Genomic DNA, 17,717 nt, shown 5'->3' on the forward strand with positions numbered 1-17,717 from the left:
CATGTGTGACATTCGGGGAATGGCTCCGAGGTATTCGTATAGGTGTTCGGTCCGATTAGTAGTGGAGCCGGTAAAAGACGTTTCCTCCACAAGTGAATTACTCACAGAATCTAGCGTCTTCAAGTCAGTGCACTGCATTAGACTTGCAAAAGCTCCCGAGTACATTCTTCACCCGGTTGTTTTCTTGTCCCCATAATACGCTCTCTTTTCAGCGGCAGGTGTCGAGCATCCTATCCCCAAGCAGACCGCTGCGTCAAAATGCAACTCCGCCAAGAAAATTGAGTATGTCGCTACGCAGGTAGTCGTTTTGAAAAAGATCCATCTGGCCACGTAAGTCGAAGGTCGCTGTTGTTTTACGGCCTTTAGCATCGTTTTCTCGAGATTCATCGGAAGCTAATAGGAGCTTCTCTTTGATTCATCATAAATGGCATTTCGAATTTTCTAGTCCTAGTAGCGACCACAACGATCGCTGGTTGGTATCAATCCTTTACGTCAATGTGGGTGGGCCGATGTATCTCGTGCACGCTTGCATACTGCCCTTTTTGTTCTAGCTATAGGATGTCTGTGTTGTCAAAATCTGCTCAACAGTCTCGATGCGAGCGGCTGCTTGTGGAGCCGCCTACACCGCTTTCAAGCATGCTCTGCTTGGCTTGTCCCCATCCACCGCGAAGATGGACGCTAAAAATGGTGTAAGGTGTAATGCCGAAAGGTCACAACGACATCATCAAAATTGATAGAGAGCAAGATAGATCGGGGTTTGAGCGATGTTAGCTATATGGAAACTATTTGCTCGATATTTTAAACCATCACAAATTTAGATCCGCTACAGCAAGAGCATGTCTCTTTCCCATAAAGCCCCCGTTGCAACACCAATCGGTCCACCTAAGACCATATACCACATGAGCCTCGTGCAAAATGAACCTAAACCCTCCTGTGGCTCGACCGCACTACGAGCTTCAGCGTACAAGGCGACTGCCCAAACTGCGGTACTAAGCCCTCCAACTATACCGTCCCATTGCAGAAGCCATTTTCCTCCCTCGAATGCATTTTTGCATTTCGCATTGCTCCATGGCGAAGGTGGGATGAATATACTAGAAAGCTGGAGATTCTTGTGGTTAAACGGACGTGCTTTACGGATCCGCTGTAACGTACGGATGGCGAAAGATACAAGGATCGGAATCCAAACTGAGATAACAGACATGGCGAAGGCTAAAGCGTAAACTGGCTTGACTGTGGACAATGAGGTCTTCAAATCTCCGTCCTCCAATCTGCCTATCGTTTCGGTATGGGTCCATAATGTCACCAGTAGAATATGCACCATACTAATGTAAAGATGCCACTGCTGATAAAATGATGCGAGCATGTGTTGTGTATTGAAATTGTATATGGATACTCCGGGCAGCGCCATGAGAGATATTGGCAGGATATAACCCAATAGGAAGCTCCAGGGAATCGCATGGACGTGGATGGCATCAATCATCAGACTTTCTTCTGTAGTCGCCGGAACTGCAACGAGTAATCTGATTGCCAGATAAAGGGAGGTAAACACAGCATGTGACTGGTTGAAGATGAAGAGCCCCGGGATTGCGATCCTGTAATGATTAGCATAGCGAATCAAGGACCGGATGCGCACTCTTCCTCCTTACCAGGACATCAGTCGGCTTTGACTGTACTCCCTGAAACTCTCCAATACAATCAATATCCACGAAGGACCCCATGATAGATCAAACCAGAAGCCTACAAGATTCACATCTGGCTCTGAGTAATCCTCACAGGAGAGCAGAAGGAACGTAGCAACCGCATTGAGCTGAAGATCGATTCGTGGGAAACGACCGCCAGTGGTCAGATTACGTAGCGGTCTTCCCGCCGGGGTAGATTTATTGGTGATTATGCGTTCCAAGTGTCCTAACAATCCATTAGACGTCGCGAAGAGGTGTAAGGATTTGAAGCCGATGACGGCGAGAAGTATGCAAAATATTGCCGCAATCAATTGCATAGTTGAGTCAAGCGACAAATGGTGATTGAGGGAATATCACACAAATAACCATGTAATATTTTTCTGGGGTTCGCGAAACGTTTTATGCGAGAGGTTCACCGCGGCAACTCGAAATAAATACCTACATGCACATCACGTGGGTAGATCGCCAAATTCGTTCTACAGAAAGAAGCATGGGTGAGGCCGGGCAATCCGTTGACCCTGCAGTTGTTATCCAGCTGTTTCCGGCACTACATATTGTACCCGGTCAGCGGTCCAGCTAGGCTCGCGGACAAGGCGCGTCATACGGGTAAGGACGTAGACTCCACTTTTTAAACTTCGATAACGATTCTGAACATCAATATTGCAAACTTATTTTCCAAAACCCTACAGCACAAAACTGGTCGAGAAATTCCTTCTATTCTCAATTTCATGCAAAGAGAAAACGGCAATCTAATCAATCTACTATGATATTGATCAAAGTTATGAAGTTGATAGGTTCGGGAATGGGAATGTCTACATCTTCCCTCTTCGCCTTATCCAGACTGGAACGTCCTTCTTTGGCGCCATGACGCCGATGCTTCTAGGATTGAACTCCCACTGATTCTCTGAAAGAGCACCTTCGAATTTCACATCGAGCATCTCCAATAGCACGCTGACAACGCCAACAATCTCCATTTCCGCCACATATCTTCCCGAACACAAACTTGTGCCCCCTCCGAAGGGGCGCATCACCATATTCTGCCGTTTTAATGTCTCTTCATCTACATCTCGCCAACGATCTGGTTGGAAATTCTTTGCATCTGGGAATTCCAGACCAGAGTGCATCAAATGCACTGGCATCAAGATTACGGAACCTGCTCGAAGAAGATAACCTTCTAAAGTGGTTTCCCGGGTTATAACCCGCGCGGCTGCAGATATAGTTCCTAGACGCAATGCTTCCAACCAGAGGGACTGAACAAATGGATTCTTGATGAGAGCTGGGAGATCAAAGTGAGGCGTCGAAGCTGAACCTGAAAGGGTTGAGGGAGAAAGCATAAGAGGTGTGGCGGCGTCACGGTACTCGGCCAGACGAGACGGGTTGCATGCAGCACAGTATGCAAACCAAGTGGCCATTGGAGCAGCGTTGGTTACGATCCTGTTCCAAGCAATTAGCCCCCTTCCTAACTTGTAGATGACTCCCATATACTGACACAAAAAGAAAGCTCGCTTGCAAGCATGCTCTTCCTCTTTTCGTAAAGCCACATTGCCTGCCTAGTACATCCCTCTCCCAATTCATACGGAGACCCCATTTCTCACACCACACGTTATCTGTGTCTTGCCACTCATCATCTCCAGCGGTATCTAGCCAGCGCTCAAATGCTTGGAACATCCTCTCACGTGCTCTATGGGTCTTGGGCTGTAATTTGAACACCAAATTCGATCGCACACCAATGTATGTAGCATCATCGAATCTTCTCCAGTCATCCCACATAGTCGGCCAGAATTTTATCAAACGAGGACCAAAGAACGTCTGCACACTGGTCTCGAAGATGATTTTCCTAAGAAATGGGTACAAGCTCTTTTTCTGCCACTTATCGCTCGAAAGATCGATATTCGACTCCAAAACAGTAGGGAGAACTGACATGTAGATTTGCATAATGTCATGGAGGCGTTTCCCTGAAAGATTGCGGGTCCAAATGTTGTGGTTTTCGGTCAGAAATTTCCCATCTTTTCCTTCCGCTGACGATGAAACGAATTTGGGTCGGTCTGAAGGTGGAAGGTCAACAGCATTTTCCATCATGCTTGCCATGACTGGCTCGAAAGTGAATAGTCGAGAGCGACTGAAGACATGGCTGACAGACTCGGGAGAGTAAACGACATAAAACTTTGTCCCGCCGAGGAGAAGAGTGAAGGGTTTCCCTGAGAAGTATTCTCTACCACGTTCGTAGAGACTTGCCGGGTCTAGAAGGAATGCGGGCAGATGTTGGAAGTATGGAATCCAATAAGGCAGTAAAGGCGGCTCAGATACTTCGTGCCTAGATCCTTGGAAGCTGTAGATGTAGGAGATGGAGTAGGTGAAAAGGATCGTTGCCACAACCAGCCCTATGATGAGAGAAAGCAACCCAAGCAAATCCTTCGGATATTGCCACTGAATTTCGAGGACCATGGTGCCAATATATTCGCGTGGACTATGTAAAAAGTTAGGAAGATGCTCTATAGACTGATTTTACTGCTCCCCAAAAATTCCTCTAGCGACTCATTTTCGTTCCCTTACTCTCAGTTCATGCTTTCACCTCTGAGATGCAGGCCCCACAAGAAATACAATGGCCGGCCCGTTTCTTCCCCACCATATGGAAGAATTGGTGCTTTTTGGTTTTTGATTTTCGGTTTCCATTTTGATCCCATTTTGAGTTTAGAGCTTCAACAGGGGAGTGCTAGCTAGCGTCGCGGCTAGGTCTATCTGGAATAGGATAAAAAACGGACGGGCTGTTTAGTTAGGGCCCTATTATATAGCCACGTAATAGTCTAAGTCTAGTAAAGTCACGTAGTGAAAGGGCGGTATCGAAATCTAGCTACGGATTTAGAGGTCGAGCTAATAGTAAACCACGCTGAACCGAGCAGGCCCTTGGACAGGATGCGGAGGATAAATTATCTAGCGTTATCAATTAGGCATGTGTGTAGAATGTGCCAATGGATACCTGGAACAGAGCTGATCAGCTGTGGCGTGATCATGCGGGAATTCGTTTTTTTTTGAAATCGGACCGCTATATATGGCCGAAGTTGAGGTGGAGTGCAGCGACCTGGGGTAAGTTTTGCAGTAGCGCCTATGCACGCAGGGGCCCGTTACATCTCTTTTGAGCTGTTCCGAATAAAACTTGTAGGATCAAAAACCTGGTGATCTTAGAAATCGTTCACGAAGGCAAACACAGAGAACCACCGATATCGCTTCTGTAGTTCACATGTATTCCGCCAAACAGAGAACTATCGAATCCAATAACCCCATTTTTTTTCTTCCGGGTATCCCATCCGAAACCCAGTCACGCTTTTTGCCGTTGAGCATGGTAGTGATGCTGTGCTGAAATGCGCTATACTCTGCGTACTCTTGACTAAATTTTGATATGCCCCTCTGGCCAATTAATTCGGCTGCTAAGGCTCCATTTTACCTACCTAGCGCTGTCATACCAGCAAAACGGAGGATAGTGTACGAAATAAGACACATTCTGGACCACTGCCATCACCGGACCCAGTCCCCTACTTGTCTCGGCTGTATTGAAGAGCTTACATCGAGTCATTTTGTATGCTTCAAGGATATAGATATTCTGAGGTGATCTTCGATTGGACTGTATTAGATCGGGTAATATGATAATCGGTGGTAACAGCGGATGCTATGAAAATCAAGCCTGCATCAAAGTTAGGAGAACGAACTATTTTGGAAATTTTAGCGTGCAAGCTCATCTTATAAGGAACATGCCAATGCATCAAGTCTAGTTTTTCTTCATGTCAAAATAACAAATCCGAAAATGCCAGTGTCATTTGTTGAGACTGCTTCAGCAGCAGAGCCTTTAGTCATTGTTGGCCTTGCAACCCGCTTCCCGCAAGAAGCCTATAACACAGAAAAGCTATGGCAGTTTTTACTGGCGAAGCGATGTGCCCATACACCAATTCCTGAAGACCGAATGGGCCCAGGACATTACCATCCCGATCCTGAACATGGCGGCACACATGCTGTCGCAGGTACGATACGCATAATCCATAGATTGATGAACATCAGTAGCTGACAAAAGTATCTTGCACTTCCCAGGCGGTCACTTTCTTGCCGAAGATCCTGCATACTTTGACTCTTCTTTTTTTGGAATCACAAAAGGCGAAGCCATGTCACTGGATCCTCAACAACGTGTGGTACTGGAAAATGTGTACCTTGCTCTTGAAAACAGTGGTTTGACATTGGAGCAAGTCGCGGGATCCAATACTTCAGTTTACGTCTCTGGCTTCAACCACGACCACCTAGCCATCCTAAACAGCGATCCAGAGACAACACTGAGACATCGCGTTACTGGCCTTACCAACTCAATGCACAGTAATCGTGTCTCGTGGTTTTTCGACCTAAAAGGGCCAAGTGTGACTATCGATACAGCGTGCTCTAGCTCCATGGCTGCTTTACATCTTGGTAGCCAGAGTCTACGAACGGGGGAGAGCGATATGTCCATCATTACTGGAGTAACAATTCTCAATTACCCTGGTTAGTCAAAGCTGCGATGAATTTGCTTTACAATCGCTGACCATCATGTCTTCTTAAGGCGACGTTAATGGCATGTCGCATCAAGGCTTCCTCAGCCCCGATGGTCGATGTTTCAGTTTCGATCACCGCGCCAATGGCTTTGCTCGTGGAGAAGGAGCAGGCACAGTCATTGTAAAGCGTCTCAGCGATGCCATTCGCAATGGTGATACTATCCGTGCAGTAGTTCGTGGCACAGGTATCAACCAAGACGGCCGTACTCCAGGCCTAACTCTTCCAAGTAGCGATGCACAAGAAAGATTGATAAGAACCACGTACGCATCTGCCGGACTAAACTTTGACGACACCACATTAGTAGAAGCACACGGTACTGGCACAAAACAGGGAGACGCAATTGAGGCCCGCGGAATTGCACAAGCATTCAAATCGAGACGAAAAGATAAACCGCTTTATCTAGGCTCGGTGAAAGCGAGTGTAGGCCACTTGGAAGGTGCTGCTGGTGTTGCAGGGTATGTTATCCACCAACGGGCCTCTCATGAAATCTCAATTACCAGAAAGAACGCAACTAACCATTTCATGTATAGAATTATCAAAAGTGTGCTGGCACTAGAGAATGGTGTCATTCCACCACAAGCCAATTTCGAAAAGGCAAACCCCAAGATTCCCTTCGAGAAATGGAATCTTTCTATTGTCGATAAGGCTGTTCCATGGCCTACATCAGGTCTTCGCCGAGTGTCAATTAACTCTTTCGGCGTAGGAGGAACGAATGCACATGCTATCCTGGATGATGCGTACCACTACCTGAGAGATCATGAGCTGACTGGCAATCACCGCACAGCCATTATGGCTCCTTCCATGGAAGAGATCGTTTCTCTCAGCCAGGCTGCGGAAGGTCTTATAGCCCCTTCTGAACAGCTCAGCGAGACCCCACATTTGAATGGAGACGAGAGTGCTCCAAAGCAGAATGGGACCCACACACCATCAAAAACCAACAGTCATGCTCACACTGGAAACGGTGTTGACAAAGGCAATAGTCTGAGAAGTTGGGTGTCGGCTGAACACATACCAAAACCTCCTCAACTTATCGGGCTCTCCGCTTTTGATGAAGCAGGTGTGTCACGGAATGCAGAAACACAGCTTGATTTCTTCAAGTCCCGTTCTACATATCCTCCATCCTTCTTAGCCGACTATTCTCACACTTTGAATCGGCGTTCTCAGTTCAGCTGGCGCAGTTTTCTCCTCGCTGGAGACCCCTCTGACATGGTTGAGGCCCTTCCAAACGTTCACACAAAAGCTATCCGAGCCCGCGGGCCCATATCTATCGCCTACGTTTTTACAGGCCAAGGAGCTCAGTATGCAGAGATGAGCCAAGAACTCTTCATGTATCCTGTATTCCGTGAGAGCATAACGCAAGCAAGTCAATTCTTTACATCTTTAGGCGCAACCTGGTCTCTCCTCGATGAACTGTCCCACCCTAAAGAACAAAGCAATGTTAATGAGCCTTGGTTATCGCAGCCCGCATGCACAGCAGTTCAGGTGGCATTAGTAGATCTGCTAAGATCATGGGACGTGAAGCCATCAAGAGCTGTTGGACACAGCTCCGGAGAGATAGCTGCAGCCTACGTTTCCGGGAAACTGAATCGTGAGTCTACATGGCGCGTGGCATACTACCGAGGAGTAGTATCTGCGAAGCAAAGCGAACAAAAGGGCACCATGCTGGCTGTTGGGTTGTCCGAACATGATGCCCGGCCATATGTGGACGCTTTGGTTAAGAAAGGGGTCCTGGTGGTGGCCTGCAGCAACAGTCCGAGAAACTGCACCATCTCGGGAGATGAACATCTGGTATCGGAACTGCATGACTTGCTACAAGAGAAGGAAATTTTTGTGAGAAAGTTGGCTATCCAAAAAGCGTACCACTCGCCGCACATGGATCATGTTGCGAAAGAATATGCTGCACTTTTGGACGGTATATCACCGGAAAAATCCATCTCACCGAACACGGTGGAGATGGTTTCAACGGTGACTGGAGCTTTCGTTACTGAAGAAGTCCTAGATGCTGAATACTGGGTCAAAAACTTGGTTTCTCCAGTTCGATTTTTAGATGGTTTAACAGCAACATGTTTCCGATCCGCACAAAAAGGCCAGGTTTCCCTCCGAGTTGATGCTCAGGGAGGTAACCATTTCGCAGATGTCGTTTTGGAACTTGGTCCACATGGCGCTCTCCAAAGCGCCATCAAGGACATCCTCGCTACTCAACCCAGTGGATCCAGTATAACATCATTCCCCGTTTTGAATCGATCCAAACCTGGGCCTGAGACGCTTTTGACTGCACTGGGACATATCTGGTCTCGCGGATATCCACTTAGCCTCCAAAAAGTTAACGAAAGCACCCAGTCTGAGCCAAATTCTCTACTGACTGACATACCCGGCTACACGTTCAACCACTCTCAACTCCTCTGGTACGAGAGCCGTCTGAGCCGCAACTACCGGCTTCGCAAAGCGCCTCGCCACGACCTCTTCGGCGCACCAGTACCAGATTGGAACAAGGAGCGCCCTCAATGGAGGAACGTCCTTCGACTGAACGAACAGCCTTGGCTGCGCGATCACATTGTCACAAACTCCCACGTCTATCCAGGTGTGGGTTACCTCATCATGGCCATTGAAGCGATCCAGCAAATTGCCGATGAAGGCCTCGAAATCACTTCCTTCCGCCTAAGAGACATTTCAATCAAACGCGCAATGATCGTTCCGGATAGTAAAGACGGACTGGAAGTTATGCTTTCGATGAACCGAGTAGACGAATCTAGCATAACGGTCTCGAACACATGGCGCCGATTTCAGATCTCATCTTACAATCCTGCTGGTGACGACTGGATCGAGCACTGCACAGGATACATTGCTGTTGAATATGCTACGATCACGGGTCCTGTTGACGATGGGCTAGAAGCTCGAGAGGAGTCAGCCAGAAGACGCCGAGAATTACAAGATGCTGAGCACAGATGTCAGGTAACGTTTGACATGTTCCGTGCGTATGAGAATATGGCCACAGTAGGACTTCAATTTGGTCCATTGTTCCGTAACGGCTCAGATGCCAGGGGTACTGGCGATCAAGGCGGAGCAGTCATCGGGCGAGTGACAGTGCCAGATATTGCGGCATCTATGCCCAAGCAGCACGCCTCGCCACATCTGATTCATCCTGCTACGTTCGACAGCATGATACATTTTGCTCTTGCCGCTATCATGGATCTCTTCGGTGCAACAAGCCTCGAAAACCCAGCAGTTCCAACGTTCATCAAAGATGTCTGGCTATCAGCAGAGCTGAGCCCGCTGCCTGGTCACAAGTACAAAGTACATGGTCGAACTGAGCGAGTTGCTTTCGAGAAGTATGATAACGATGTACTTGTATGGGATGAGGAAACCGGAAATGCCAGAATCTCAGTCACTGGTATTCGTGCTACACCGCTTGACTCTGCCGACCAGCGAGCAGCAACCAGCAGAGAGTTGTGCCACGAAGTCAAGTGGCCCGTTTACCTCGAGACCATCTCTCAAGCAGACTTGATTCCAGAGGAACGTCCCGTAGGATCGGACAGCCTGACAGCCGAATGGGTACATCGGTTGCAACTAGCCACCCTCTGCCTTGTCCATGACGCGCTGGACGAGTACCGCAAAGCCCCCAAGACCCTCCAAGGCCATCTCCAAAACTACTTCAACTGGTTAGAGCAACTGGAACACTGGACCAAAGAAGACAAAATCTCATCAGTCCCACGCTCCGACTTCGAAGCCATTCGTCACAACGACGCCGCCAAAACCAACATCTACACTCAGATCCAAGCCTACAAAGCCGAAGGCCGTCTGGCCTATCGCATGGGCTCAAATATCGTTTCTGTCTTGCGCGGGGAAACCGACCCTCTCCAGCTGATGTTCGGCCAAGACGACATCCTCGACCAAGTCTACGCTGACCTCGTGCGCCTCGGCGACCTCCCCGAGCTCCTATCCAAATACCTACACATCCTCGGTGAAAACCGTACTAATCTGCGCGTTCTTGAAGTCGGCGCTGGAACTGGATCGTCCACCGAAGCCGTGATCCGGAACCTCGCACCGGTGTCTGAAGACGGCCGGCTGCTGCAATCTAGCGTGCTGCAGTACACATATACAGATATCTCATCTGCATTTTTCGACAAGGCGCGCGAAAAGTTCAAAGCATGGCAGTCGATTTTTGAGTACAAAGTCCTGCATGCGGAGAAGGATGTTGAAAGTCAGGGCTTCCAGGCCGGAACTTATGACGTTGTTGTTGCGCAGAATGTTATTCATGCGACTGAGGATTTGCATTCTACGCTGTCGAACTTGAGGAAGCTGCTTAAGCCCGGTGGAAGGATTCTGATTCAGGAGGGTATGAGGCAGGACTACTTCTGGTCAGCGCTGGCTTTTGGGCAGTTGAGTGGATGGTGGCTTTCGAAAGAGGAGACGAGGAAGTGGAGTCCGTTTGCATCAAAGGACCAGTGGGCGACGATTTTGAGTGGAGCTGGCTTTGATGGCGTTGAGCTAGAGTTGAAGGACGCTCAGATTGATGTGTCGCATACACAGAGCATTCTTGTGTCGCGTGCTGTTGAGCAGAATGCGGCATTGGAAGCGCAAAAGGACAAGGTGGTTGTCATTGTTCCTGAATCATTGGACAAGGCTTTTATCTTAGGGTTGCAGCAGGAGTTAGAGAAGACACTTCAGAGTGGAAGTATCTCTATTGCCTCAATCCGCGAGCTGAAAGACCAAGATTTGAGCCAGACTCTATGCGTCTCACTCCTGGAGCTGGACACCCCTGTTCTCTCAACTCTGACATCAGAAGAGTACGAAGGCGTCCGAAAGGTACTAACCGAGTGCCACGCCCTTCTCTGGGTCACAGGCGACATGTTAGAAACCCCCGAAAACAGCATGGCCCTCGGTCTCATCCGCACCGTACGATGGGAACGAGACCTCGACGACGCAAACCTCGTCACCCTATCCATCGCAACCCCCCGCCCCAACACCGCCAATATCATCGAATGCATAAGCAAGCTGATCACCCTCCAATTCACCAACTCCATCCCCAAAGAAGAAAAGCAAGGAGAATACCTCTTCAAAGATGGATCCTACTTCACCAGCCGCCTCCACTCAAGCACCACCGGAAACCACTTCCTCGCCTCCCAATTCAGCACCCCCCAGCCCATATCTACAGCTTGGAAAGACGCTGGAAGACCAGTCAAACTATCTTCTGCATCGCCCGGGCAGCTAGATCGTCTCCAATGGGTCACCGATCCCGTCTACACCACGCCCCTAGATCCCACACACGTCGAGATCGAAATCAAAGCCATGGGCCTCAACTTCCGCGACTTGATGATTGCAATGGGCGAACATATGGCCTACAGCATCGGGTGCGAAGCCGCGGGTGTCATTTCTCGCGTCGGCTCGCAAGTCACTGACGTCGCAGTCGGAGATCGTGTCACGTACATTACTGGACTGGACCATGTCGGTTGTTTCCACACGTTTGGGCGGGTGGACCAGTCGGTCGTGACGAAGATTCCTGATTCGTTGAGCTTCAGCGATGCGGCTGGACTGCCAGCTGTGTATGTTACGGTACTGTATGCGCTGAGAGACGTGGCGAGGTTGGCGAAGGGGGAGAAGGTGCTGATTCATGCTGCGGCGGGAGGCGTAGGACAGGCGGCGATTAATTATGCAAAGAGTGTTGGGGCAGAGATCTTTGCTACTTGTTCGACCCCTGAGAAGAGAGATGTGAGTTGTGATTTATCCGTATGGAGGGGATTGTTTATTGACTTGAGTTTAGGTGCTCGTGAAAAACTACGGTATCCCGGAAGATCACATTTTCTCGAGTCGAGACTTGAGTTTTGCGAAGGGAATTCGTCGAGTGACTGGCGGATATGGAGTGGATGTTGTACTCAATTCACTCGCTGGCGATGTACGTGCACCGCATACCGCAAACACTTCTTGATCATTTTGACTGACATACTTTCTCAGGCTTTGCGGTGCTCCTGGGAACTTCTCGCCCCCTTCGGACGCTTCATCGAAATTGGAAAGAAGGACATTCAAGCTAATTCTAGGATCGAACTGCGACCTCTTCTGCGAGGCACTTCCATGACTTGCGTAGACTTGGTTACAATGATGAAGTGTCGGCCACAGCTAGTCAAGCAGCTCACCGACGACACAGTACGCCTATGGAGCGAGGGCGTTGTCAAGACTGCAAAGCCAACAACCGTCTCCCCCCTTTCGAAGCTGGTTGAAGGCTTCCAGACTCTACAATCTGGTCGTGGAACTGGTAAGATGGTGTTCGTCCCACACGATGACGATATTGTCCCGATCGTGCCAGAGCAGCAAACCCCATTTTACTTCAAGCCAGACGCAACATACGTCCTGAGCGGTGGATTGGGAGGATTGGGACGAAGTATTGCAAGGTGGATGGTGAACAGGGGTGTTCGCAACCTATTGTTCCTATCACGTAGTGGCAAGATCACTCCAGCCGTTGCCGAGATGGAAAAGAATCTGGTCGAGCAAAAGTGTAGAGTCCGCATTGAAAAATGCGACGTCACGGATTCAGCCGATCTTGAGAGGGTTTTGAAGGACTGCGAGTCTTCTCTGCCACCAATCAAGGGTGTGATTCAGGGAGCTATGCAACTATCAGTAAGTCTATCACCAACTCACTACTACAGTAAGAAAGAACTCAACTAACTCTCATATCCAGGACTCCATCTTCGAAAACATGACCTACGAACAATACATGTCCGCGGTAAACCCCAAAGTCCTCGGCTCCTGGAACCTCCACAAGCACCTCCCAAAGGACCTCGACCACTTCGTCCTCCTCTCCTCCGCGACCGGCATACTCGGTAACCGAGGCCAGGCCAACTACGCCGCAGGAAACACCTACCAAGACGCCCTCGCAGCATACCGCCGCTCGCAAGGTCTCGCAGCCTCCACCATCGACGTCGGCGCCATCCTCTCCGTCGGCTACGTCGCAGAGAACTCCTCGCGCGTCGCCATCAACAAAGGCGTAAGCGTCGAACTCGAGCAAATCCGCGAAGAAGAACTACACGCGATTCTCGAATACAGCATCGATCCGTGCCAGAATCCTCCTGCGCAGATTGTTACTGGTCTGGCTAACAGAGATAAATACCGGCACAAGGGAATGCCGACGCCGTCATTCATGAGTTTCCCACTGTTTGCGCATCTAAACAGTGAGACGTTGACTGGCGCTGCGTCATCTGAGAGCACTGAGATTCCTGTCGAAGCTTTGCTTGCTCAGTCAAAGACATTGGATGAGGCAGCTGATATCATTACAACGGCGGTGAAGGGCAAGCTGGCGAGTTTGTTGTCGGTAGCAGCGGCGGATATCGATGAGGACAAGTCGATAAGCGCAAACGGTATTGATTCGCTAGTGGCTATAGAGTTCAGGACGTTCCTTGCAAGGGAAGTCAAGGCGGATGTACCCATGTTGGATGTTATGGGGACTTCGACGATCAAGGTGTTGTGCAGGAAGATTGCTACGTTGAGTCGCGCGGTGGATGTCAAGCAAGATGAAAAGGCTAGCGAATAGTGTTACAGACCAATTGTTGGATTTTGAGTCAGTTTCAGTATAAACTCCTACTCAAACGTTGTAGCAGTCAATAGAAGTTCCAATCGCATTTCATATCCAAATGATAATACCAACATCCTTTTCGTTACAGTGATTGTTACATTACGGGCAGATAGGTGTTAGTCAACTTGGTGTAGGTTAGCTTACGTAGGATGGCCTATACTGAATCATGTCTGCTCATGATTAGAAAATTTTGTGACGTCAAATTGGACAAAGCACTCATTGCGGGTTGATCGTTTACAGAAGTGTCACAATACAAATCGGATATCGAACACACTGGCCCACGGTGACCCATGTGCGCATGCGAAAGCAATTGGTGAAGTTCCTAGGAAAAGCCTGAAGGTTAGTATTTACTTCGAGAACAACAACACACTTCACGAGCGGAAAACAACGAGCAAAAGATGACCACACAATGGTTATGCGGAACATTCACCCTAGTGAAGCCTCCATTGTACACGTGGTCGTAGACCCGCTCATAAGAGACAAGGGCCAAGCTCCATTGATAGGCCGCAAGTTCAATGCTTGCTCTTTTTGTAAGATACATTCCAGGACTCCGTTGGACCGAACCCCCGAGACCGAAAATGCTGGTTATCGTGCAGAATCTTCACTTCGTTCCCTCTTCACCTCTCCGTCGATACGTTTATCGAACAATTCCCTCGAATCGGTTCTTGTACCACTTGATGGTCTCGGCCTGGTTGACGCGGTGGGATGGGCCGATCTTGCTCTTGCACCTCCTGCGCTTGGCGACACGCTCACCGGGGCGGGTCATGCAGACGTAGAAGTCCATACCGTAGATACTGCTCCAGTCAGCCATTGCCTCTCTTGCCTTCATTTTCCATGTTCCACATACCCGATGCTAGGGTCGTACTTGATACCCAAGTCGATGTGCTCGCTGATACCGAAACCGAAGTTGCCGGACTCTGAGAAGTTGCGCTTGCGGAGCTCGTACTCCTTGACCTTGAGACCACGCTCGAGGATCTCCTCGGCCTTGGGGCCACGGACGGTAACGTGGACGGCAATCTTTTCGTTCCTTCGGATACCGAAAGTACGGACGGTGTAGCGGGCCTTGGAGTAGACGGGAGTTTGACCGGACAGCTGCTCGAGCACCTTGGCGGCACGAGTGAGACGATCACCAGACTCGCCAACGGAGATGTTGAGGACGAGCTTCTGGATGCGGAGCTCCCGCATGGGGTTGGAGGCCTTGGAGTCGGACTGTCATTGCTGTTAGCATGCGCGATGCAAACTATCGTCTATATTTGCTGCGTACCATTGTGATTGACTGCGGAGGTTAGTAGGCGTGGGTGGCTGTCGAAGTCGCTGGAGTGGAATTCGCGATCACGAAATCCATTTGGCCTGTGGAGGGCACGAATTAAGCGAGACTAGGCCGGTCACGTGCCAGCATGTCAGAGCTCCGAACATGAACTTTGTCTTGCGAACACCAACAGCTCCAGACGCCCCGCCGATCGCCAACTACACGGGGATCGCACCTCAATAACCCCATATACCTCTTTTTCGAGCTTTCAAGTCGTCTCCGGACGCGCAAAACACATCATGTCGGGCGCTGCAAACCGTCAAGGAAAGATGGTAAGTAAATCTGCCTAGCAGCTCGAGGCCTTGACCTGAGAGAAAGACGCGCATAGAAACTAACTGACGCTCGATGATATAGCAAAATCTAGTAAGCGTCCCAGATTTCCGCTCACAATCGCACCCAACTTACAAGACTAGATCAACTACCGCATGAAGGTAACGCTTCAAGATGGTAGGCAAATGGTCGGGCAGATGCTCGCATTCGACAAGGTCAGTGTCGCATTTTCTCTTTGGAAGAACTGAATTAACGCGCTGTTTGTAGCACATGAACCTTGTACTCGCCGACACAGAAGAATTCCGCCGCACACGGAGAAAGGGCAAAGCCGCACCGGGCGCAACCCAGCAAGTCACCGAAACCGAAGAACGACGCGCCATTGGACTTACCATTATCCGTGGTGCTCATGTCATTTCACTGTCAGTTGATGGGCCACCGCCTGCGGACCCCGCTGCGCGTCTCGGAGCAAACTCTGGACCTTCGACTACTGCGGCATTGGCTGCTGGACCTGGTGTCGCTCGACCTGCTGGACGTGGTCTCCCTGTTGGTCTGACTGGACCAACTCCTGGCGTTGGAGCTCCTGGCCCTGGATTTGGAGGTGGTTTCCCAGGCGCACCTGGAGGTTTTGGAGGGCCACCTGGCTTCCCAGGCCGTGGTGGACCACCCGGTGGACCACGTGCGTCGCTCTAAATACATTTGAGTAATGTGTGCTAACTCTTGACAGCTGGCTTCCCTCCCGCTGGTGGACCTCCTGGCTTTGGCGGACCCCCAGGATTCGGTGGACCGCCAGGTTTCCCTGGTCGTGGCGGACCTCCTGGCTTTGGTGGCAGATAGACGGACAACAACGCGCAGTTATGAAGGAAAATTACGAGAAGAAACAAGCGTCGGAATTGGCGAGTTACAAACACAACGCGTGGCCATGTTGCGGATGTCAGGGAGCGTATCGGGAGACTGAGGAGATCAAAGTCCAGCAGACCGTAGACGTTGCAAGTGCTCCAAGGTTTTGGCTATGCTTGAAAACCGCAGATGACACTGACAAGGCGAGCGTACCTAAATCATAAGTGTACGAAAGATTGGTTGGAGGAGTTTAGGATATACCATTGGCCTACAGGCCACAATAAGAACCAGTCGCAGCAATTCAAGATTTGGACTGTCACACTTTCTGTCTGCACCCAATCCAATGGCCAATTACTAGCTACTATATCACCTTACACGTGATGTCCTTCCCGTACGTAATCATGCACTGCCGGTTCGCGGTTGCGGTGCGCCATCTATTCCCGCCCCGGCCCCATCAAAAAAGCCTTGGCAAGCCAGCCCTGTCCCCGTTCCGAGCCCATCTCGCAAACTCCGAACCACGAGCTTTACTTTTGCCTACGTCCCCTTCCGCTCTCCGCCGTCGCATACAACCCTCTGGTCTCAGGAAAGAAAAACCCGACCAAAGGAACCGTCGCAACCATGGCCGCCGCAATCAAAGCCCTCAACGCGAAGATTCGCTCAAACAAGTACACGGATTACTTTTGCTCGACTCGTACGTTTTTAGAACCCCGGTTTTCGGAGAGGGCACGCGCACACTCGCACTCGGCTGCGTCTTCGACGCAGATTGAAGACAGGAGAAATAAGGGAATGATAGGAGAATTGGGAATTTGCGAGGAGAAACATTGCTGACGGTTGATATCCTACAAAACAGACTTCTGGGGCCCCGCGAGTAACTTTGGTATCCCGATTGCGGCCATTGCGGATATGAGTAAAGATCCTGAAATGTATGTTTCCTTCCTCCTTCCTCACCCTCCTCTCTCTCACCTATCTAACACTTCATGCGAAATAGTATCTCGGGCCGCATGACCGGCGCCCTAACTCTCTACTCTGCCACCTTTATGCGCTACGCCATGGCGGTTACACCTGCCAATTACCTGCTCTTCGGGTGCCACGCGATCAACTTCACCTCGCAGGTTGTGCAGGGATACCGATATCTGAACTACTGGAACTTTGGTGGTAGGGAGGCGACGTTGAAGGGCAAGGCGGAGCAGGTGGGCGAGACGGTTAAGAGTGCGGTGTCGAAATAAGGTGTTTTGGACTGCGGGAGAGAAGGAAAGGGTGTGGAATCTTGATATTTGAGGGTTAGGTGGGGGGAATGAAGGATAAGAGATGAAATGAACATGATATCATGCATGCATTCTTACTACTAGTTCTGAAGTGTGTTTTACTCCACGCAGGTCGAGATACGTACTTGTGACGAAAAAAAGAATTCTTGATTCGAATTACAAACATGATAGACGGACATTAGGCCAGTGCTGTTTTTTAAACTGGGGATATACATATATCGACA

The 17,717-nt window shown here is 49.8% G+C and overlaps 6 protein-coding genes across 6 annotated transcripts; 3 read left to right on the forward strand and 3 right to left on the reverse strand.

Moving 5' to 3' along the window:
* Nucleotides 1-823: 823 nt before the first annotated feature.
* Nucleotides 824-1,996, reverse strand: COCVIDRAFT_33454 (hypothetical protein; the record flags this gene model as incomplete). The annotated part of the gene is made up of 2 exons (XM_014706007.1): nucleotides 824-1,592; nucleotides 1,647-1,996. The coding sequence occupies 2 exons, from the start codon at nucleotides 1,994-1,996 to the stop codon at nucleotides 824-826; spliced, it is 1,119 nt and encodes a 372-aa protein (XP_014561493.1).
* Nucleotides 1,997-2,491: 495 nt separating this feature from the next.
* On the reverse strand, nucleotides 2,492-4,124 carry COCVIDRAFT_86609 (hypothetical protein; the record flags this gene model as incomplete). The annotated part of the gene is made up of 2 exons (XM_014706008.1): nucleotides 2,492-3,113; nucleotides 3,169-4,124. 2 exons carry the CDS (start codon nucleotides 4,122-4,124, stop codon nucleotides 2,492-2,494), a joined length of 1,578 nt encoding a protein of 525 aa, XP_014561494.1.
* Nucleotides 4,125-5,478: 1,354 nt separating this feature from the next.
* Nucleotides 5,479-13,770, forward strand: COCVIDRAFT_86407 (hypothetical protein; the record flags this gene model as incomplete). The annotated part of the gene is made up of 5 exons (XM_014706009.1): nucleotides 5,479-5,692; nucleotides 5,760-6,197; nucleotides 6,256-6,703; nucleotides 6,779-12,860; nucleotides 12,922-13,770. 5 exons carry the CDS (start codon nucleotides 5,479-5,481, stop codon nucleotides 13,768-13,770), a joined length of 8,031 nt encoding a protein of 2,676 aa, XP_014561495.1.
* A 679-nt stretch (nucleotides 13,771-14,449) lies between these two features.
* COCVIDRAFT_22426 (hypothetical protein) lies at nucleotides 14,450-15,157 on the reverse strand (the record flags this gene model as incomplete). Its single annotated transcript, XM_014705975.1, has 4 exons — nucleotides 14,450-14,606; nucleotides 14,660-15,021; nucleotides 15,077-15,088; nucleotides 15,149-15,157. 4 exons carry the CDS (start codon nucleotides 15,155-15,157, stop codon nucleotides 14,450-14,452), a joined length of 540 nt encoding a protein of 179 aa, XP_014561461.1.
* A 203-nt stretch (nucleotides 15,158-15,360) lies between these two features.
* COCVIDRAFT_86604 (hypothetical protein) lies at nucleotides 15,361-16,225 on the forward strand (the record flags this gene model as incomplete). Its single annotated transcript, XM_014706010.1, has 5 exons — nucleotides 15,361-15,393; nucleotides 15,476-15,484; nucleotides 15,535-15,606; nucleotides 15,659-16,067; nucleotides 16,116-16,225. 5 exons carry the CDS (start codon nucleotides 15,361-15,363, stop codon nucleotides 16,223-16,225), a joined length of 633 nt encoding a protein of 210 aa, XP_014561496.1.
* Nucleotides 16,226-16,846: 621 nt separating this feature from the next.
* COCVIDRAFT_86296 (hypothetical protein) lies at nucleotides 16,847-17,454 on the forward strand (the record flags this gene model as incomplete). The annotated part of the gene is made up of 3 exons (XM_014706011.1): nucleotides 16,847-16,919; nucleotides 17,079-17,151; nucleotides 17,217-17,454. The coding sequence occupies 3 exons, from the start codon at nucleotides 16,847-16,849 to the stop codon at nucleotides 17,452-17,454; spliced, it is 384 nt and encodes a 127-aa protein (XP_014561497.1).
* Between the last annotated feature and the right edge of the window lie 263 nt (nucleotides 17,455-17,717).

This window comes from Bipolaris victoriae (assembly GCF_000527765.1).
Source record: "Bipolaris victoriae FI3 unplaced genomic scaffold scaffold_5, whole genome shotgun sequence".
NCBI lineage: Eukaryota > Fungi > Ascomycota > Dothideomycetes > Pleosporales > Pleosporaceae > Bipolaris > Bipolaris victoriae.